A 23,070-nucleotide genomic window follows, 5' to 3' on the forward strand; every position below is an offset into this window, starting at 1 on the left:
ACCCTTGAATCTGTTTAAAAAGTAGAATCAGTGGTACTTTGTTCTCCCAAATCTAGGACAATACTGGCTCTGAAACACAAAACTTTTTTATCAAGAAATAAGAATGGAGCTTTTTAAACAAGTTCCCTTATTCCCATTGAACTCTCCTGAACTTGAGTTATGATTTCCTAGCTTGATTGAATTGAAACCCCTTTGTATACCTACTTAAAAATAATAAAATAAGTATATTAAAATATTTTCCTAGCTAGAGCTTGGAAACATTTTCTAATACTTGGAGAATACCAAATTCTATTCTTTCTAAAAACTAGATTCCAGTCAGGTGCTGGAGGCTTATGCCTGTAATCCTAGCTACTCAGGAGTCTGGCATGTGAGGATCATAGTTTGAAGCTAGCCAGGACACTGGGACACGTTTATCTCCAACTAAGCACTCGAAAAGCTAGAAGTGAAGCTCTGGCTCAAATAGTAGAGTGCTATCCTTGAGCAAAAAAGCTCATGGATAGCTCCCTGGCCCTGAGTTCAGCTCCCAAGACACACACAGACACACAAAATTAGACTTGAGAGTCATTTTCAAAGGGGTTCACTGTGGAAAGTGGAACTGTGGCTCAAATGGTAGAGTACTACCCTTGAGCAAAAGAAGCTCAGGGACAGCTTCCCAAGACTTGAGTTCAAACCCCAGGACCAGCGCACACGCGCACACACACACCACAAAAGGGCCCACCTTAGTCTACAGGCATTTAAGTCAGAAGACAACATGAGTCATTCTGTTCTGTTAGAACTTGCATTTCCACATGACTTAGCCTGGTTTCTGACCCAGAGTAGGCATTCACTAAGAGTTTGGCAAATGATTGAGGCAGTACTTCAGGATTTAAGGGCAGCTCTTCATCTAAGAAAGCCTTGTCTTTTCTGAACAATTCACTGCTATATTGCAGCAACCAGAGCGAAAGACAGGAAGAGCTAATCTTAATCAGTGTGGCTGAGTATAGAAGGAAAGGTGATACTTTGGATTAACAGCTATTAAAGTTGTGGTGTAAAAATTGATGTTTATATATAGACAGTGAGTTTATCAGTGTAAAAGTGATATGAAGTAACAGATTTGTGTGTGTGTGTGTGCTAGTCCTGGGACTTGAACTCAGGGCCTCTACCATATGAGCCACAGCTCTGCTTCTGATTTTTTTTTTTTCAGTTAATGGGGCTTGAATTCAGGGCCAAAGCGCTGTCACTGACCTCTTTTGCTCAAGGCTAGCACTCTACCACTTTGAGCCACAGCTCCACTTCTGGTTTTTGAGTGCTTAATTGGAGAAAAGAGTATCATGGACTTTTGCTGCCCAAACTGGTTTCTAACTCCATCCAAAGATCTTAGCCTCCTGAGTAGTTAAGATTACTGGTGTTAGCCACTGGCGCTCGGCCCAGTTCAACTTTTGTGTGTTTCCTTTGAATTTACAATTATTTTTCTTAGAACTTTCCCCCCAAGATTTGGCTTTTTCTATTGGGCTGATTTCTTCCTTCCCAGAAATGTTTTTGATGGTTATTCTCTTTACCAAGCTGTGACCCATTTCTCACTTTTGGGAGGCTAAGTTGCCTGTGGACTTTTGTCCTCACAAAAGTTTCTTTCAGATTTAGGTACTGTATCTTTCATAGTTTGGTATCTTTATACTCTGGAGATGTTTAATTCAACTCCATTGAGCATCACATACATTGGTGGAATATGTTCCTCTTTGGGGTGCGAAGAACGTGCTCACAACCGAAAAGGGTAGGCAAAAAAGGTGGACCTGTGAACTGGAGGCCGGTGGCTCACGCCTATAATCCTACCTACTCAGGAAGCTGAGATCTGGGGATGGGGGTTCAAAGCCAGCTTGGGCAGGAAAGTTCATGAGATTCTTACCTCCAAGGAACCACCAGAAAACTGGAAGCAGTGCTGTGGCTCCAAGTTGGTAAAGCACTAGCTTTGAGCTAAAGAGCTCAGGTTCTGAATTCATGCTCCGCACCCCACACCCCAAGGGCGGGGGGGGGGGGGCAAACACGTGAAATGTCGAGTGGCTTCACAGCTCCACAAAATGAGTAACCAAGAAAGACTCAGACAAGCTATTGGAGGTTTCCAGGGACGAGTGTGACGCCTGGAAGGGCAAGAGAAGTGGGAGAAGGCAAGATACTTCATTTGCCTTATTAATAACCCCCCAGGAGCCAATCCTAAACTACTTCTCCACTGGGCAGAGACAGGAGTCGATCTATTTCGGGTCACAGAGTAACCCACCCGCCTAGAGTCTGCGTTCCAGGATACCTGCCACTCACAAGCCCGCTTTTCCTTCGGAATCTCATTTGCTTAGCAGGCCCGCCTAGCCCCGCCCACTCCTGCCCCGCCGCCGCCCTCTCAGGCCCCGCCTTGCCTCCTCTCCCTCCCGCCTCCGCCCTGGCTCGGCCCCGCCCTGGGCCTGGGCTCACAGCCCGCAGACTCTCCCTTCGGCGCAGGCACCTGCCTAGTCACCCAGCACGGCGGGGTCCTGAGGCGTCTCGGGAAGGCGCAGCGATTGGCTGCAGCTGGTGTCTGAAGCTCGGCCCCAGCGCGCTTGACAACCGCAGTGTGCCAAGAGGCTGAGCCCAGCAGTCGCCGGCCGGGGCGGGGCGGGCCGAGAAGGACGGGCTGACGAACGGATGGACTGACGCGCGGGCGACTGGAAAAAAGGACCGACTCCAACCTGAGACTGCCGCCCTCGCGCTCTCACCTCAGCCGGCTGCTTCCAGAGCCCGGCGTCTGGCCCGCTGGGCCGCGTTCACCTCCGCCGCCACTTGTCCGGGTTCGCCTCGGAGCCTTCAGGTGAGAGCGGCTCTGGGCAGCGGGGGCGGGCCGCCGCACACCGCGGGTTGCCATGGTCACCCGTCGCCACCTGTCACGTCCTGACGGGGCTGGGACCCGGCGGCCCCGAGGGCGGCGTTCGCAGCCGGGGAGGCGGGTAGGGCTTTGGGTGGTGCTTGGGAGGCGGTGGGTGGGTGGGCGATGCCGGAGCCGCGTTCGAGCTCACCTGGCCGCCGGAAGAGCCGGAGGGGCCGGAGAGGGCTGATTGCGCTCTGTCTGGCTTCCTGGTCTTCCTGCTGGACGGTGCACGGATCGGGCTGCGCTCGCGTCTCTTTCTGGGCACGCCTTGGCTGGAAAGGAGGGAGCTGCCAGGCCGGGGTTGCGGGGGGGGGGGGCGGGTAGCGGGGGGCGGCAGCCCCGCGGGGCCGGGTTTGTCCTTCCTGACGTCAGTGGTCAAAGGAGCTGGCCTTTGAAGAGGGGCTGTGGCAGGAGGGATGGGGGAGAGAGGGAGAGATTGGGTTTGGAATGCGAGGGGCGCCTGCGTCGTGGACGCCGGAGGTTGTAGAGCTCCTAGGGTTAAGTCACTTCTCTACATTGGGGAGGAAAAAAAAGATGGGGGTGAGGCCTCTGGCAAAGGAGCGGGGGTGGGGGGGGTCAGGAGAGTCAGGGGCCACCTTTGATCAGATAATGTTTTTATTCTCCACCCAGACGTGCAGTTTTTAACTGCGCATGGTATCTGAAGGGAGCTTTTTTTTTTTTTTTTTTTTTTTTTGGCAACTTGGTTCTCTGCGTAATGAAAGGAGAAGTCTTTGTTCCACCCAGATTCATAGGTTGTGATCTTAACACTTAATTATTGTCTTCCCTTCGTGGTAGAGTTCATAGAATGCTTCAGAAAGTTAATAACACGGGAATTAACATGTAGGCTTTTTAAAGGCTGTGATTTTTTTTTAATGGTAAATCTAATTTTTTTTCCCCCCAATGTCGGCATGGGTTGCATTGACATTTTACTAGAAAGGAGAAAAGCCTAAGAGCCCATTTTCCTTTATATGGCACACCCTCAGAGTCCTTATGTAGAAAGAAAATGTAATGAATCATTTTACCTTACATTTTTGGGGAAAGTAAAGATTGCTTCCAACAGGAAAGAAAATATACAGGGATTAAAGAGACAAGCAGTGACCACTTACTGTAATACAAAAAATAAAATCCTAAACCCTTGAATTTGAGTGCTATTATATGTGATATGTGTGTGCGTGTGTGTGCACGTGCGTTTGTGTGTAGTGAGGGGATTTTACCTGTGTCTCCCATCCTTCAACTTTCTAGTTCTTTTTTCCCTTCTTATAAAAACCAGCACTATGAGTGTACCATAAGAGAACAGGAGTTAAAATTATATTTTCAGTTATATAATTGTGTTCATTGTCTTTTTTGGTGAAATCACTTACGGAATGAACACCATATGATATGCCTAGTATAAACTGCAGTTTGAAAAATACTTCCAAATCAGTATTAAAATGGGCAATTTTCTTTAGCAAATCACTAAACTGGAAATCAGATTACCTGGTTTAAACTTCTCCTTTGCTATAGATTACAATCTTGGAAGAGCTACTTACCTTGCCATTGACTGGTTTCTCATTCTGTGCAATGGGGATAATGCTTGCTATTGTTTTTTTTTTTTTTTTGATCTGGGAATGGATTCTCGAGTTAAATAAAATAATGCATTTGAAAGCACTTTGGAAAAAATATTAAGGCATGTGTTGATTACTTTTTAATAGAGGGGAGCATTGGCAAGGATAACTACATTTTCTGGGTGATCTATTTAACATTTCTAGATCCAGTACTTTTATTTCTTACAGTGACTTTAAAGGGCTCATGGGAACTTCTGCGGTGCATCCTCGCTTTTTGGCAGTATTCTTTATTACTATGGTGAGGTGGACAAAAGGGTGTTTCCTTTCTATATGTGGGTCAGTATTGCTTTCTTGTAAATAAGGCTGTAGCCAATAACTGACTTGAGCTATATTTGGTGCTAAATAATCCTCAGTATGGGTCATTGCTTCTTGTCTAGGAAAGAAATAGCTTTATCCTCTCTGACCTGTGCTTTTCAAGTTGACATATTAGTACCATTAGAAATATGCTGCAGTTATACTAAGATTAAACCTGTGGTCACATAACATGGCACACATTTCTGGAGTTATCAATTTTATTTGGGTAGAAAAATAATATTTTCATATTAGAACACAAAAAAAAGATATAGGAAAGCCTTGGTGCTGGTGGCTCATGTCTGTAATCCTAGCTACTCCAGAGGCTGAGATTTGAGGATTGTAGTTTGAAGCTAGCCTAGGCAGAAAAGTCCTTTCTCGCCGGGCGCTGGTGGCTCACGCCTGTAATCCTAGCTACTCAGGAGGCTGAGATCTGAGGATCGCGGTTCAAAGCCAGCCCGGGCAGGAGAGACTGTGAGACTCCTATCTCCTATAAAACCACCAGAAAACTGGAAGTGCCGCTGTAGCTCAAGTGGTAGAGCGCTCGCCTTGAGCTGAAGAGCTGAGGGACAGCGCCCAGGCCCAGAGTTCAAGCCCCACTGCCGACAAAAAAAAAAAAAAAAAAGAAAAAAAAGAAAAGTCCTTTCGCATCTCCAGTTAACCACCAAAAAGCCAGAAGTGGAGCTGTAGCTCAAGTGGTAGAGTGTCAGCCTTGAGTTATAATGCTGAAGGACAGTGCCCAGTCCCTAGCACCCGAGCCGTTTGCATGTACATGTGTGCATACACACAGAAGCACACACACAAATATAAAAGGCAATATTCACATTAATTTCAGAGGCAAAATTAAGAAATTTCAAAAGAAATTTCATGTAAAGAGTTTTCTGGGGTTATGGTTTGTTTCTTGTGCCCGTAAGTAGAAAAGTTCAAGAATCCTTGCCTTCAGTTTATTCAGTTAGTGAACAGCAGATGATTACATAGCACAGGAAAGAGGATAGACTCTAGTTGTTGAAACTTTGACATTATTAAGCCGGGTGCCGGTGGTTCACGCCTATAATCCTAGCTACTCAGGAGGCTGAGATCTGGGATCATGGTTCAAAGCCAGCCCAGGCAGGGAAGTCTGTGAGACTCTTATCTACAATAAACCACTAGAAAACTGGAAGTGGCGCTGTAGCTCAAACAAGGTAGAGTGCTTGCCTTGAGCTGAAGAGTGCAGGGACAGCGCCAAAGCCCAGAGTTCAAGCCCCATGACTGACTGAAAAAAAAAAAACAACACAACAAAAACTTTGACATTAGGCTCAACATTAATTAGTCAGGATGTTGTGTTGGAAAGGTCATTGTATTTTTTTTTTGGGGGGGGTCCGGTCATGAGGCCTGAACTCTGGGCCTGGACACTGTCCCTCAGCTCTTCAGCTCAAGGCTAGCGCTCTACCACTTGAGCCACAGCATCACTTCCGGCTTTTTTCTTTTTGCTTATGTGGTGCTGAGGAATCGAACCCAGTGCCTCAGGCATGCAAGGCAAGCGCTCTACCACTGAGCCACCTTCCCAGCCCCAGGTCATTGTATTTTATTTAGTCTGATAGACTTGAACATCCCATTGGCTTTACATTTATTTTTCTATAGAAAAATACCTAACATCTCTTGACTACTATTGTAATCCTCTATAGAATGATGGTCCTAGGGTCATAAGAATTTTGTAATGTACAGAGATATTTAGAATGGGGCATGACATATTATAGATTGTACAGTTAATGTTAGTACCTTTTTTCCTTAAGGATGATCCTTTGTCCTTTAACGGAAAACCTTGTTATGCCCTGAATGTCTATGACATTTTATTTGTAATATTTTCGTATGCCTTTACACACACACACACACACACACACACATGCACACATTTGTTTGTTTTTGTGTTGGTTGTGGGGCTTGAACTCAGGGTTTGTGCACTGTCCCTAAGCTTTTTATTTTGCTTAAGGCTAGTGCTCTACCATTTGAGCCACAGCTCCACTCTAGCTGTTTTGGTAGTTAATTGGAGATAAAAGTGTCATGGACTTTCTTGTTTTGTCCTCTATTCTCAGATCTCAGTCTCTTGAGTAGTTAGGACTACAGGTGCAAGCCACTGGTGCCCAGCTTACTTTATATTTTATGTGAACTATTTTCATTCATAAGTCTTTAATATAGTTCTTCATATTCCATCTCCACTACCAGCCCACACTTCAATTTTGAGATTACCACATTGAATAGCTACATACTTTCAATGATTTTTCTTCTGTTTTGGGTTTATTTCTGTTCAAGGGTAAAGATCTTGTGAAATACCACATACTTCTTTAAAACTCTTTTTGTGAACTTATGTTCACCTACTAATGGGTTAATTTTTGCAGCACAGGTCTGGTATAATAGTCTGATATTAGCACCTAGTAAATACTCAGTTTAAAATTTTTTATTTATTTTGTTTTTTGTTTTTATTTATTTATTTATCCAATCCTGGGGCTTGAACTCAGTGTCCCTGAGCTTCTTTTGCTCAAGGCTACCACTTGAGCCACAGTACCACATTCAGTTTTTCCTGTTTTTGTGGTACTGAAGAATCGAATCCAGGGCTTCCTACATGGCAGGCAAGCACTCTACCACTAAGAAACATTCCCAGCCCATTTATTTTTTATATTTATTTATTTTTACCAGTGCTGTGGTTTGAACTCAGGGCCTCATGGTTGCTCGGTTTGCCTGCTCATGGGTTAGCACTCTTATCACTTGAGCCATTCTTCCAGCCAGGCTTTTTGCTGGTTATTTTGGAAATGGAGTCTAGTAAACTTTTCTGCTTGGTTTAACTTTGAGCCTTCATCTTCCAGATCATGGCCTCTTGAGCAGGTAGGATTATGGGTGTAAGCCACCAATGCCAGGCTTTCAAATATTTTTTAAAAAGTGGGTATTGACATCAAACAAGTAGGAATCTCTTCATATACCTTCTTTTCTGTTTTTTCTTTTTTCAGTAAAGTTTTTTGGTTTTGGAAGTGGATCTGGGATTCAAGTGGTAGAGGACTATCCTTGAGTGGAAAAGCTACGTGATAGCACGCAGGCTCTGAGTTCAAGCCCCAGTACCAGCACAAAAATAAAATAAATAAAATTCGGATGTTCTCTATCTGTTGTATTTAAAAATAATTGGTCTAATTGGTCTTCCCAATATTTCTTCGACATAGGGGCTTGAACTCAGGTCCTTGCTCCATTTGCTTTCTCATGGCTGGCACTTTACTACTGAGGCTATGTCTCCTGTGTGTCCTTTGGACACATTGTCTTAACCAAGGCCTAGTTCTTTTTTTTAAATTTTATTTTATTTTATTTGAGAACATACTGTACAGAGGGGTTACAATTACATGGGCAGGATAATGCATACATTTCTTACCAAGCATTGCAGCCTCCTCCTTTGTTTACCCTTCACCTCCCTTCCCAGCCTCCCCCCTCAAGGCCTAGTTCTGATGGGAAGAAATTTGTTTATTGAGCACCAGTTACATGCTTGCCAGTAAATTTGGAGCTTTATTTGTCAACATTGTATTTTTCCCACATCTTTAAAATTGACATCAATTAGTAACATAAGTGGTTTTATTTTAACATGTACATAAATGCACACAGTGCGTTGGTCAGATTCACCTTTTTATTCTTCTCATTTCCCCTCTCTCCTCCAAAATCAATTTCAACAAGCTTCATCGTTCCATTTTCACACCCGTACGTGAAGTATTTTGACCATATTCACCTTCCTTCACCTCTTTGTTTGCGCTTAACATCCTATTTATAGAAAGACAGTTGTATATGATAAAGTATACAACTTTGATACTACATATATATGACCCATTTAATTGAAATCATGTTATTTTTTGTGTGGTTAAGAAATGTTTTATGATTTTGTTGAATCATTGCAGAAGAATATGAAGCCATATCTAAAATTTTTGCGAAAATTCTATAGCATCAAAATGAACTTAGAGCCTTAATGTTTATTTTCTGTTTAATTCTTTGAGACAGGGTCTTACTCTGTAGCTTAGCTGACCTGGAACTCTGTAGAGTCCAAACTGGTCTCCAAATCTCTATCCTCCTGCCTTAGCCTCCCAACTGCTGGCAATATAAGTGTGGACCACCAAGTCCTGTTGGCTTAACATTTTCTTTAAATTTTTTATTGTGATTGAGAGTACATAAATTTCACAAATTTCATAGTATTGTGAAATAAAGATACTTAGTTAAAGTCACAAACACCTTCTAACCTTCATGAGGCAAATTGTCGTTATCATGGTCTATAAAGTTTGTGAATTCTATAAACTTTGACAATATAACTATTTCTTCTACATCAGGTGATAGGTACATATCTTTCCTTTTGCTTAGTGTAAACTGTTTCCTCTATCTCTCTCATTCCCTTCCTCCCATTGCTGCCTTTGAGTTGCTTAGTTGATTTTCATCAATTTCCAGTGCAGCTGATGGGTCCCTCTGTTATATGTTTTCCCCTGTTTCCCTCTGATTCTGTGTCCTTCTCCTAGTTTCCCTCAGATGTGTGCATGTATACCATATATGTGGTCAGCAGCATGGAGTCATTTAGTAATGATATGACTAGATGAGTGGAGGTCCTTTGTTTCTCGAGTCCTGTTTACTTTGTCGTATCTCCTTCCATTTTGTATTTAGCTTCCACATATTAGGGAGACCCTGTGCCATTTGTCTCTTTGCTCTAGGCTTATCTCACTCAAAATGATTTTTTTCTAGTTTCATCCATTTCCCTGCAAATGCCATTATTTTGTCCTTTGAAATGGCTGCATAATATTCCATCGTATATAGGTACCACAATTTTTGGATCCATTCATCTGTAGTGGGACATCTGGGTTGTTTCCATATCTTGGCTATTGTGAACAGTGTTGCAATGAACATGGAGGTGCATGTGTCTTTGTATCCTGATTCCTGTTGCTCAGGGTAGATGCCTAGGAGTGGTATGGCTGGATCATAGGGGAGGTCTGAGGTACCTCCGTACTGCTTTCCAAAGTGGTTGTATTAGTGTACATTCTCGCCAGCAGTGTAATAGGGTTCCTCTTTTTCTGTATCCCCTCCAGCATTTGTCGTTGGCTGAATTTAGGATGTGGGCCATTTTGACTGTGGTAAGGTGGTATGTCAGGGTTGTTTTTATTTGCATTTCCTTTACTGGCTTAACCTTTTTAAAAGTTTTTGAAAACTTGGAAATAGAATTAGGTTGCTTTTCTTTTCCATGTTGAAGAAAAGTTTGGAAATTAAGTTCTGGGCAGTAAAAAACAACAACAGTATTTTACAAATAAATGATATAAAACAGCTTTAGGTTTGTTCATTATGAATGCCCTCATTATGCGAAGTGCTAGTTTTAGTATATATAGTTGTGGACCAGACCAGATTATTCCATACCAGGGAGTATTGTCTTCTATTTTGGTTGTGTTAAGAAAGAGATTCACAAGCTGGACCCTGTTGACTTATGTCTGTAATCTTAGCTACTCAGGAAGCTGAGATCTAAGGATCTGGTTCAGGGCCAACCCAGGCAAGGAAAGTCTGTGACACTTACCTCCAATTAACTACTCAAAACAAGCAGGAAATGGAGCTGTGGCTTAAGTGGTTGAGCTCTAGCCTTGAGCAAAAAGACAGGGACAGCACCATGCATGCACATGTGTACACACGCGCGTGTGTGTGTGCGCGCGCGCGCACACACACACACACACACACACACACACACACACACACACAAGATTTACAAATATTCTAAGAATGGCCAGGATGTTAGGGGATTTGGAAGCTATGTTTTGTGAAGAGTATTTTTGTAAGGTCCCCTTAAATAGAATTCATAATATCAAGAATGTTCTTATATTGAAAACATAACAGTTAATCTTGATTTTGAGATTCTGCTCTAGTTGGAACCTTGACATAAAGCAAAGCCTTTGATCCAAGTGCTGGTAGCTCATACTTGCTATTCTGGATGCTGAAATCTGAGGATCAAGTTTTAAAGCCAGTTTGGGCAGGAAAGTCTGTGAGACTGTTTTATCTCCAATTGACCATCAGAAAGCCAGCAGAGGAGCTGTGGCTCAAGCGATAGAGTTCTTGCCTTGAATGGAAAAGCTAAGGGACATTGTCCTGGCTTGGAGTTAAAAAAAGCCCCAGTACCAGGGGGAGACACACACACACACACACACACACACACACACACACACACACACACACCAGGGACACACACACACACACACACACCAGGGACACACACACACACACACACACCAGGGACACACACACACACACACACACACACACACACACACACACACAAACTTTGAGCTGGGCGCCAGTGGCTCATGCCTGTAGTCCTAGCTATTCAGAAGGCTGAGATCTGAGGATCATGTTCAAAGCCAGCCCGGGCAGGAAAGTCCAAAAGGCAGGAAAGTCCAAAGTTGGTGAGGCTCTTATCTCCAATAAACCACTAGAAAACTGGAAGTGGCACTGTGGCTCAAGAGGTAGGGCACTAGTCTTGAGCTGAAGAGCTGAGGGACAGTGCCCAGGCCCAGAGTTCAAGTCCCACAACCGCCCCCCCCCCCAAAAAAAAAAAATAGAACTTGGAGAGCTAGGCTTTTTTTTTGTGAAAATATGGTACAGAGGGGTTACAATTACATGGGCAAGATAATGTGTACATTTCTTAACAAGCATTGTTGCCTCTTCCTTTGTTTCTCCTTCCCATCTCCACACCCCCCTGCCCCCCCCCAGCTAGACATTTTTGATAGGTTTTTCACTTTAAAATTAATTTAAAAAGTATTTATATAAACAAACAACAAATGTATAAATAAATACAAATGATAAAGAATTTAATAGTCTACTTTCCAGCCAGGCACGATAACATCTGTAATTCCAGTGCTCTGGAAGCTGAAGCAGGAAAGTAGAAAGTTCCAGACCAGCTTGGTTTACAGTGAAATTTGGTCTCAAAAACAGAAAGTCTAAGGTGAGTGCCAGTGGCTCACTCCTGTAATCCTAGCTACTCAGGTGGCTGAGATCAGAGGATCGTGGTTCAAAGCCAGCCCAAGCAGAAAAGTCTGTGAGACTTTTATCTCCAATAAACCATCAGAAAACTGGAAGTGGTGCTGTAGCTCAAGAGGTAGAGTGCTAGTCTTGAGCTGAAGAGCTGAGAGACAGTGCCCAGGCCCAGAGTTCAAGCCCCACAACTGACAAAACAAAACAAAACAAAACCAAAAACCCACAAAACAGTAAGTCTCCCTTTGCTCACTTATCCTTCCTGGATCCATGTCCTTCATTATAATTCCATTCCTCTGTTCAGAGTTAACCACACTGAACTTCTGGATTTTTCTTTGTGTATTTTATTTATTTATTTTTTGTACTAGTCCTCGGGTTTGAATTCAGGGCCTGGCTGTTGTCTTTGAGGGTTTTTTTGTTTTGTTTTCTCTCTGCCCTCAAGGCTAGCTCTCTACCACTTGAGCCATACCTCCACTTTGGGTTTTTTGGTAGCCAGTTGGACATAAGAGTCTCATAGATGTCTGTCCCCAGGCTGGCTTTGAACTGGGCTCTTCAGATCTCAGCCTCCCAAAGTAGCTAGGATTACAGGTGTGATATACTGCATCTGGCATTAAACAAATATTCATTAATAGCTACATTATTCTATGATGGCTTTCTCTTAGGTTGTATAGCTCTGTATCACTGCATTCATATATATAGTATGGATTATCCATTTAATTGTCTGCTGGTGATTTTGAGTTTTATCTACTAAAAGCAAATCATTTGTTTCATTTTATTTTTGGTTTTTATTTTTTTTGTTTTCTGAGACAATATCTCACTGTGAAGCATGAGAGGCATGGAACTTGTTATATAATCTAGGCTTGCCTCAGTCTCCTTCAGCTTTCTGAGAGCTAGGTTTACAGGTATGTACCACCATGCCCAGCACAAATCTTTAAGGAACATTTCTGCCTACATACTTGGTGTGCATTTGCACATATTTTTTCTGGATTTAGTTCTAGAAGTAGAATTGGACTTGGCAAGTCTAAAGATATAGTGGTTGGCCGGACACCAGTGGCTCATGCCTGTAATCCTAGTTTCTCAGGAGGCTGATATCTGGGCATCACGGTTCAAAGCCAGCCCGGGCCGGAAAGTCCGTGAGACTCATCTCCAATAAACCACTAGAAAGCTGGAAGTGGCGCTGTGGTTCAAGTGGTAGAGCTCTCACCTAGAACTGAAGAGTGCAAGCCCCGAGTTCAAGCTCCATGACTGACAAAAAAAAAAAAAGAAAAGAAAAAATAATATAGTGCTCTACCACCTTGAGCCACAACACTACTTCTGATTTTCTGGTGGTTCATTGGAGATAAGATCCTCTGAGGATCAAGGTTCAAAGCCAGCATGGGCAGGAAATTCCAGTGAGACTCTTATCTCTAATGAACCACCAGAAAACTGGAAGTGGCACTAGCCTTGAGCAAAAGAGCTCAATGATAGTGCTTAGACCCTGAGTTCTGTGACAGACAATTTTTTTTTTTAATTCTTTTTTTTTTAAATTTTATTAAATTTCCTGTGACCAAGTGTAGTTCTCACGAACAGCACCGTTGTAACTGTCAGGATTTCTCTGGAACTGCTCCTGAACCCTTTTCAGGATTCCTTTCAGTGATTTCTGGCCAAGAAAATCAGCCCATTCCACCAATATATTCAGGTGAAAATTACTAACAAAATCAAGTACAACTTCAAGAGAAGAGAATGGGAGGAGGAGGGCCAAGATGGCAACAGGACAGGAGGAAAGAAAGAAAGAAGAAAAGAAAGAAAGAAAGGGAAGGAGGGAGGGAGGGAGGAAGGAAGGAAGGAAGGAGGAAAAAGAGCTTTTTAAAATTCTTAATGAAACATCTATAGTTACATTTTTTTTCTTTTTAATGCTGTGACTTAATATGTATTAATATGATGCTGATTTTTTTTTCCATTTTGTTGTCTGTTTTCAGTGGAATATATGCAACTATTGTTCATATAAATCCATATGCCCATGGGCCTATATAAGGTGCTTTCAAGTTGACTTACGTTCAGTAGTTGGATCAAAGGGCCATTATTACACCATTATTTTAGAGCAGTTAGAAACAAATGATCTATTCTGCTCTATTGTAGAAACTTTTTTTTTTTTTTTTAAATGTCTGTTGTGGGACTTGAACTCTGAGTCTGGGCTCTGTCCCTGAGCTCTTCAGCTCAAGGTGAGCACTCTACTACTTGAACCACAGTGCCACTTCCGGTTTTCTGGTGGTTAATTGGAGATCAGTCTCATAGACTTTCCTGCCCAGGCTGGCTTTGAATTGTAATTCTCAGATCTCAGCCTCCTGAGCTAGGATTACTGGTGTGAGCCACCAGTGCCTGGCTCTTTTTAGTTTTAAAAAATTTATTGTAGGGGCTGGGAAGGTGGCTCAGTGGTAGTGCTTACCTTGCATGCACGAGGCTCTGGGTTCAATTCCTCAGCACCAAATAAGCAGAAAAAGCGGAAGTGGCGCTGTGGCTCAAGTGGTAGAGTGCTAGGCTTGAGTTGAAGAGCTGAGGGACAGCGCCCAGGCCCAGAGTGCAGGCCCCATGACCGGCAAAAAAAAAAAAAAAATTGTAAAGGTAATGAATTGGGGAGGAGTGGAGATGGTTACAGTTACATAAGTAAGGTAATGAGTACATTTCTTCCTCCTCCTTCTCCCCCCTTCCTCCTCCTCCTCCTCGTCCTCGTCATGCTGGGGCTTGATCTTAGGGCCTGAGCTCTGTTCCTGAGCTACTTTTGCTTTTCTTCTGGCTTTTTCTCTTTATGTGGTAGTGAGGAATTGAATCCAGGGCTTTATGAGTGCTAAGCAAGCACTCTACCACTAAGCCATATTCTCAGCCCCAAGGATATTTCTTTTTTGTTGTTGTTGTTGATTTGTTTTTGTTTTTTGTCAGTCGTGGTGCTTGAACTCTGGGCCTGGGCGCTGTCCCTCAGCATTTCAGCTCAAGGCGAGCGCTCTACCACTTGAGCCACAGCGCCACTTCTAGTTTTCTGGGGCTAATTGGCGATAAAAGTCTCACGAACTTTACTGCTTGGGCTGGCTTTGAATCGTGATCCTCATACCTCAGCCTCCTGAGTAGCTAGGATTACAGGCATGAGCAACCGGTGCCTGACAAGGGTATTTCTTTTTAAACACTGTTATCCTCTCCCTCATTTTCTCCCACTTAGCACTCCCCACTACCCTCCCTACCACTTGGTAAAGTTCATTTCCAACATGGTGTCTAGTGAATATCTTTGTTGCATTACTTCATGCTTTGTCCTGCTGTTCCTGTGATTCCCTTTTCCTTCCACGGAGCAGATAATGTGGAAATATTTCTTGAGTGATGTTTTTTTTTTTTTTGCCTGGGGCTTGAACTCAGGGCCCAGGTGTTGTTGTCCCTTAGCCTTTCTATGCTCAAGGATTGAGCACTACCATTTGAGCCATGTCCCGACCCGCAGGACTTCAACAAGGGCAATGAACCTAAGCGAGAAGGAATGAAGGGACAAGAGATAAGAAGAATGACAGCAAGACAGGGATTCTGATCAAGCTGCCAATTTTTATTTTTCACACAATGGTATTTATATGCTTGGAATAAGGAAGCTTTTTCATTGGCCGAAGCAGCTGCAGGGTGCTTGCTTAGGGCAAGGTGAAAAGGTGGTCGTTAGTAGCTGCAGGGTGTTTGCTTAGGGCAAGGTGAAAACACCCGGTGTTTGTTTGGGGCAGCCTCAAGATGTTCCAGTGAGATAGTCAAGCCTATTATGTTGAGAGACTCAACTTTTGGCTCCCAACATCGCCACAGTATCATTTCCAGCTTTTTTGTTTTATCCTATTTATGTGGTATTGAGAATTAAACCCAAGGCTTCATGCATGCTAGGTAAACACTCTTACCACTAAGCTACATTCCCTCCCTGAGTGATTTTTTTTTTGCACTTGAAGTTAATTGAACTCCTATTGAACATTTATTATTTTGTTATATATTATGTATATCTTTCTTTGTGTGTGTTTATGTGCACTAGGGCTTGAACCAGACCCAGGCACTGTCACTTTGCTGTTTTTGCTCAAGACTGACATTCTACCACTTGATCCATAGCTCTATTTCCAGCTTTTTAGTGGTTAATTGCAATATGAATTTCATGGACTTTCCTGCCTGGGCTGGTTTCAAACAGGGATCCTCAGATCTCAGTCTCCTGAGTGGCTAGGATTACAGGTGCAAGCCACGGTTGCCTGGCTGTATATCTCATTATTTTAGAGTCAGCAGTGGTGACCCATACCTCTAGTTACAGCTACTCAAGAGGCTGAGATAAATGGATTACTTGAGCCCCAGGATTTTGAGACTAGAATTCAGTAGACTTAGTTTCTTTCTTTTCTTTTTTTCCCTCCCTCCTTCCCTCCCTCCCTCCCTCCTTGCTTCCTTCCTTCCTTCCTTCCTTCTTTCATTTTTTGTGCTGGTCCAGACTCTGAACTCAGAGTCTGGGCCATTGGCATCTGGCTGGTAGTTTCTAAGCTAGTTAAATGTTAGAGATTTATATTGTTCCTTTGAAGAGGAAGGAAAGAAGCATTTATCATTGAATTCTGCTCTTCTGAATTTGGGGAAAATTCTAGGTTTGTAGAGATTTAAAAAATTAATTAATTAATTACTTTGTATATCACTTTTATAATAAAAATAAAATTAAAAGATGGTGAAACATATACAAAATTAATGAGTTATATGTTTGATATGTTTGATGTATGTGTATAGGATGTATCATTTCTAAGTTATGGAGATAGGAATTTGGGATGCTCAGTAAAAGTTTCAGTAGCAAGTGTTAGAAAAGAGTAATAATAAGGTAGTAGTCACCAAGTATATGTGTATTATTAATATTTTACTCAACAACAGCAAAGCTTTTTAAAGATAACATGTATGAGTGATTAAAATACCATACCTTCTCACTGGGAATTTCACAGAATAGAATAAAATCCTTGTCTTTTCTAAATTAATTTTTTCAAACCTGAACCAATTCCAAGTTAATTAGGATACATTTCCTGTTAATATTCAAATTTAGTGTACAACATATATTTAAAAGAATGTGATTTCTTCTTAGGCTTACTTGGCCTAAAATGATTGCAGCATTAAACTTGTAATTATGCTGGGCACAGTAACACATGCCTATAGTTGTAGCAGGAGGATTATTTGAGCCTAGGAGTTTGATGCCAGTCACTAAGCTTTTGGCTATGAATTAAAGTGGGACTGTTGCCATAAATTCTACTTCAACATTATTTAGTGTTTAGACTGACTATTGAATCTATAAAATATTTATATTGAACTACATTAGAACAGTGTAGTTTCAGTTCTCTACTCAATTGTATGATCACTAATTGTACAGTGGTATGTACATAATCACCAATTAAGGTCTCATGAGGCAGAATATTTTTCGAGAGTTAAATTAATAAAGGGCATTCTTTTGTTAATAAGAGTTATCTGAAGATTTAGCCCAGTTTGGTGGTATGTGTCTGTAATCCCAGCTGTTTGAGAGGTACAAGTGGGAGAATCAAGTTTTAGAATAGTTCAAGCAAAAGTAGGGATATCCTACCTCAAAAACAAAAAATATTAATGAAGGTGTTAAAGATATAACTCTTGGTAGAATTCTTGCCTAGCATGCCAAATCTCTGGGTTCAATCCCTCGTATTGCCAAAAAAACAAACAAAAAAAAAACAAAAACGAGTGGGGAAATTATCTATAGATTTGGGAAATGCTAAAATTGTTAACCAGTGTGTTTTGGAGTTACCCCACGGAGATAGAATATGATCAGAAATTAGCAAGCGATTGGGGCTGGGAAGGTGGCTCAGTGGTAGAGTGCTTTCCTTGCATGCATGAGGCCCTGGGTTCGATTCCTTAGCACCACATAAGCAAAAAGAAAAAAGCCAGAAGTGGCACTGTGGCTCAAGTGGTAGAGCGCTAGCCTTGAGCTGAAGAGCTGAGGGACAGTGTCCAGGCCCAGAGTTCAGGCCCCACGACCAGACCCTTCCCCCCCCCAAAAAAAATTAGCAAACCAAACTCGTTGATTTTATTTTAGACAACATCTATGAGCAAGATGAAGGTGGACAAGTGGAAGGTAGCAAAAGGACACATAAAGTAATAGGAATTGAGCAGCCAGTATGCATATTGGGAGAAAGATTTGTGATTTACCTATTTCCTGAAGCAGGCATTTCTTCATTGTAGAAGGGAATTAGATTACTCTGATATTTAGTATTTGGATCATACTCTTAGTGCCTTCTCTATATGAGAGAATGTACTTATCTGCTGGTGAGAGCATTCTGAGCTTGGCTGTATATTTGTATTTTATATTTTAAAGTGACAGAGTGACAAAACTGTAAACAAATTGGAAAAAAAAAACTTGTATGTTTACATATATGTCTTTTTGTACCTGTGAGGTTGGTTAAAATAAGATGGTCTGGTGAGAAAGATAAGACTTGTAGCCTTATTTCATTTAATAAAGTTTTTTGTTTTGTTTTGGGTTTGGTATTGGGACTTGAGCTTTTGCTCAGCTTCTTCTGCTCAATGCTGATACTCTACCACTTGAGCCACATCTCCACTTCTGACTTTTTGCTGGTTAATTGGAGATAGGAATCTCATGAATGTGTCTGCCCAGGTTTTGAACTGGGATCCTGATGAGCTTTCTTTGCAGCTAGTAATTTTTTGTATTGCTCGGAGTCTTTTTTTCCCTTTCTTATTTTTCTCTGAGTCTTTATATTAGAAAAACAACAACTTAGGTTATTTAACTTTTGGCATCATCTGTAAAATGAAATGTTAAACTAATGGTTTTACAGCCCTTCAGGTTCTAAAGTTTTATTATCATACAACTTATATGCTCAATGATATCAAATGTCATTGATATTACCAATATGACATTAATCTACCACTGTCACATTTTAACTTAGGCTTTTTTGTTTGACTCTAATGTAGATATTGCTGCTGGACTGTAAACTTGTAAGGACAGGATCAGTGTGTCCTGAGATGTTAAATGCTTACTGAATGAATATTTTAGGGCATCCTTCTGACAGTGTATTTAGAACATTGTGGAATAAGTTGGGTTCTCCCAGTACACTAGGGCCTCACACATGCCAGGCAAGTATGACTTTGTTTTGGTAAGTCATTTTCACTTCAGAATTCCCTTACCAAACATTCCCAAGAAACCTGTGTAGTTTCTATGCAGTAAAACAGATATAAAACAATAGGACTAACTTTTTTTTGTTATTCTGTTTACTACTTAGGCTATCAATATGACGGCTGAAGAAACAGTGAACGTAAAAGAGGTTGAAATCATTAAGCTAATTTTGGACTTCTTGAATTCAAAGAAGCTTCACATTAGTATGTTGGCTCTTGAGAAGGAAAGTGGAGTCATAAATGGTCTGTTTTCAGATGATATGCTCTTCCTGAGGTATGATTTCATTATTACTCTGAAGTTTATAGTGCCTTCAAAAATGTTAAGTATTGGGCTGGGAAGGTGGCTCAGTGGTAGAGTGCTTGCCTCGCATGCATGAAGCCACGGGTTCCATTTCTCAGCACCACGTAAACAGAAAAAAACAGAAGTGGCACTGTGGCTGAAGTGGTAGAGTGCTAGCCTTGAGCTGAAGAGCTGAGGGACAGCGCTCAAGCCTACAGTTCAAGCCCTACGTATGGAAAAAAAAGTTAAATATTACTATTATGTATAGATTTAAAAATAGAACTTTATAATAATTCAGGACTAAGTAGTATTTTCAAATATTTTTATAATGGAGCATTTACAAAATACTGTGATGTTTTCATAGAATATTTTCAGTAGTAAAACCCAGAGGTCTTAAACAAGAATCATAACTCCTGTTTTATCCATTAATATCATAAGGATCTTCTCTGATTACAAATTTATTGATACATTAACAATTTTCAACTTAATTTTCCAATATTTGTTCTTCTATTTTTAGAGAATTATTTTCAATTTTCTTAAATGCTTTACCGAGTGGCTTTTATACATGAGACTTTTTCTATAGCTTAGATTATTTCCTTAGGAAAAGATTCTTGGAGTTGGAATTGCAAAGCAAAGGGAATTGATGTATTTGCCAAAATGGAAAGCTAAATATATCTCAATTTGAATTGGACGGAAAAAGAGATCCCACATTTCCAGGCAGAATGTATTCTATTTTTATGTAATAGCAAAAAGTACATGTTCTTGGGCAAAATGAGTTTTCCTTAAAAAATACAAAGCTTTATCATTAAAGTTTATTTACATTTGTATTTCTATCACTTATGCTGTGGTCTTCCAGCTTTTGGGGGCTTACTGAGTGATGTAACTGGTGTGAGGCTGTGTTCTTTTGGTTCTGTTTCAAGTACTGATATTTCTGGAATTTTGTACTAGTTTTTAAGTATCTGCAGGATCCTGTAGGTTTATAATGAAATTTAACTGATGTTGAGGTGAAGTGCACAGAATTACCAATGCATAGAATTACCCAGACAGTAAGTATCTTTGAAATTGTGTCTTCCTGTTTTTAAAAAAAAATAATTAAAAATGTTCCTTTATAAGCAGAATCATATGTTGTCAATTTTATATGATAAGTCCTTCTGCTCATCTTTCTGTTTCTATATTTTACTGTTACAAAGTATTAAAAAATAGGGAAATTGTTATTGTGTAAGAAGAAAGATAAGAGTACCTTGGAACTTTTGGAAACTTTACAGACCACTTAAAGGAGGATGAAAATTGTTCTTGTTCCTTGCTCTTTCCTCTGATCTCTACTTGTTTTGACTTTGGTTTATGTGTGACAGTGTGGGGTCTTGAATTGCACCCTAACTTTTTTTGTTGTTGGTCGGTCATGGAGCTTGAATTGAGGGCCTGGGTACTGTCCCTGAGGTCTTTTTCTGAAGACTAGCTCTCTATCACTTTGAGCCACAGCTCCAGTTCTGGTTTTCTGGTGGTTAATTTGAGATAAAAGTCTCATGGAGGGGCTGGGAAGGTGGCTCAGTGGTAGAGCGCTTGCCTTGCATGCATGAGGCCTTGGGTTCGATTCCTCAGCACCACATAAGCAAAAAGAAAAAAGCCAGAAGTGGCGCTGTGGCTCAAGTGGTAGAGCGCTAGCCTTGAGCTGAAGAGCTGAGGGACAGCGCCCAGGCCCAGAGTTCAGGCCCCACAACTGGACCCAAAAAAAAAAAGTCTCATGGACTTTCCTGCATGGGCTGGCTTTGAACCACAATCCTGAGATCTCAGACTCCTGAGTAGCTAGGATTACAGGTGTGAGCCACCAGCACTGGGCTTTATTTAACTTTCATATTTGGACTCTATGACTTGAGCTACACTTTCAGTTCTGGCTTTTTTGCTGGTTAATTGGAAATAAAGAGTTACAGTATTGGGGTTGAATCTAGCTAGGGCTTGTGTCTATGCATGCTTGTCAGGATTTGACCACTAATAGTCTTTTAATAATACATACTTTATTTAGCCAGATGCTGGTGGTAGATCAGGCCTATGATCATAGCTATTTAAGAGACTGAGATATGGAAGATCATGGTTTGAAGCCAGCCTAGGCAGAAAAGTCCAAGGAACTATCTCCAATTAATCATCAAAAATACTGGCCCAAATAGAGTATTAGCCATGAGTAGAAAAGCTGAGCAAGAACTCAAAGCCCTGGTCTTGGTATTGGCACAAAAAAAGAAAATAAAATACTAGCTTTAAAACTGAAGATGAATAGAGAAATAAGGAACTTTTTTGTTTAAAGTATAAAGTTCTTTTTTTTTTTTTTTTGGTTGGTCATGGGCCTTGAACTCGGGGCCTGAGTGCTGTTCCTCAGCTCTTTAGCTCAAGGCTAGCGCTCTACCACTTGAGTTACAGTGCCACTTACGGTTTTCTGGTGGTTTATTGGAGATAAGAGTTTCACAGACTTTCCTGCCCAGGCTGGCTTTGAACCGTGATCCTCAGATCTCAGCCTCCTGAGTAGCTAGGATTACAGGCGTGAGCCACTGGCGCCCAGCTAAAGTTCTTTTAGAGATCAAAATTATATTTATGCTAACACGAGGAGTGAATGCAGAATCATAAATTCTTTTCATAGATAATATGTCATCACTGGTGTGAAAAATTGTTTTAGTGTTTGAGTATCATCTATTAACATATTCTAAATTTGATAGTGTTCTGGATTTTTCTTTAGGCAACTAATCCTTGATGGTCAATGGGATGAAGTTCTTCAGTTCATTCAGCCTCTAGAATGTATGGAAAAGTTTGACAAAAAAAGGTAGGTAAGACTTTATACAAAGTTTTAGTGCTTTGTCATTGTCAGAAATATAGCAAAAAAAAAACCCAAAAAATTTAAAACAGGACTTTTCTAAAGCAGTATAGCCAACCATACTAAGTTGGAGCACTTCTGCAGGACAAGTTGCATATGCTTCGAATATCTGCAGCTCTGATATGCACATCCTTTTGCTCAATAGTGTGTAAAAAATCCTAAGGGTTGTATCTTCATAATAGCATGAAAACTTTAGGTTTCTATTGTTTCTCATGAGTTGTCATCTATAATTTGTATCCTTAATCTCTTATAATATAATTCAATGTGTCTGCCTGCCTGCTTTCTTCTTTTCTTTCTACCTTAATTTCTTCATTCCTTTCCTGGAAGAAAGGAAAATTTTTCTGCTGGTACTGGGACTTGAACTCATTATCTAACATTCTTACTTGACTTTTTTCTGTTCAATTCTGGCCCTCGATCACTTGAGCCACAGATCTACTTCTGGCTTTTTGCTAGTTAATTAGAGAAGAAAGAGCCTGACAAACTTTTCCATCCAAGCTGTCTTCAATATATGATCCTCAGATCTTAGCTTCCTATGTACTGAGGATTATGGGTGTAAGCTGCTAGCTCCTGGCATGAAATTTTGGTCATTGTTTCTTCAAATTTTCTCTTCCATATCTTTATGGTATTAGGAATTGAACCCAGGGCCTTACACATGCTAGATGAGTTTTCTACCACTTGAACTATGGTCCCAGCCTTTGTTTTTATTTTAATTTTTTTGAGACAGTTTCTTTATCTTTACCTAGGCATGCCTTGAACTCCCCATCCTCTTTGTCACCACCTTCCATGTAGCTGGGATTACAGGTTTGCTGCCATGCTCATGTCTCCTATCTCTTTGCCTCTGGGTCGTGATGTTAGATAAATTGATTTTTGTGACACAGGACTGAGGCCTTACTATTTAATTTTTTGGTGGTGATGGAGATTGAACCCACATTCTCACACATGCTAATTAGGTGCTATAGCATTGAGTCAAACCATAGTATCTCTCTAAATTTTGGGGGAACACCTGTGTATATCAGGCTGGTCTTATACT

The 23,070-nt window shown here is 41.1% G+C and overlaps 1 protein-coding gene across 3 annotated transcripts in view; it reads left to right on the forward strand.

The window, feature by feature from the left end:
• Positions 1-2,461: 2,461 nt before the first annotated feature.
• Positions 2,462-23,070, forward strand: part of Wdr47 (WD repeat domain 47) — a 79,141-nt gene continuing 58,532 nt past the window's right edge. For all 3 annotated transcript variants that reach the window (XM_042683041.1, XM_042683058.1, XM_042683049.1), the window contains exons 1-3: positions 2,462-2,812; positions 19,011-19,177; positions 21,906-21,989. In XM_042683041.1, the coding sequence (XP_042538975.1) occupies positions 19,020-19,177; positions 21,906-21,989 (242 nt within the window). In that variant the 5' untranslated portion in view covers positions 2,462-2,812; positions 19,011-19,019. The remainder of the gene's footprint in view (positions 2,813-19,010; positions 19,178-21,905; positions 21,990-23,070) is intronic.

The sequence above is a fragment of the Dipodomys spectabilis genome, unplaced genomic scaffold, assembly GCF_019054845.1.
Source record: "Dipodomys spectabilis isolate Male_0828 unplaced genomic scaffold, ASM1905484v1 ptg000002l, whole genome shotgun sequence".
Taxonomy (NCBI): domain Eukaryota; kingdom Metazoa; phylum Chordata; class Mammalia; order Rodentia; family Heteromyidae; genus Dipodomys; species Dipodomys spectabilis.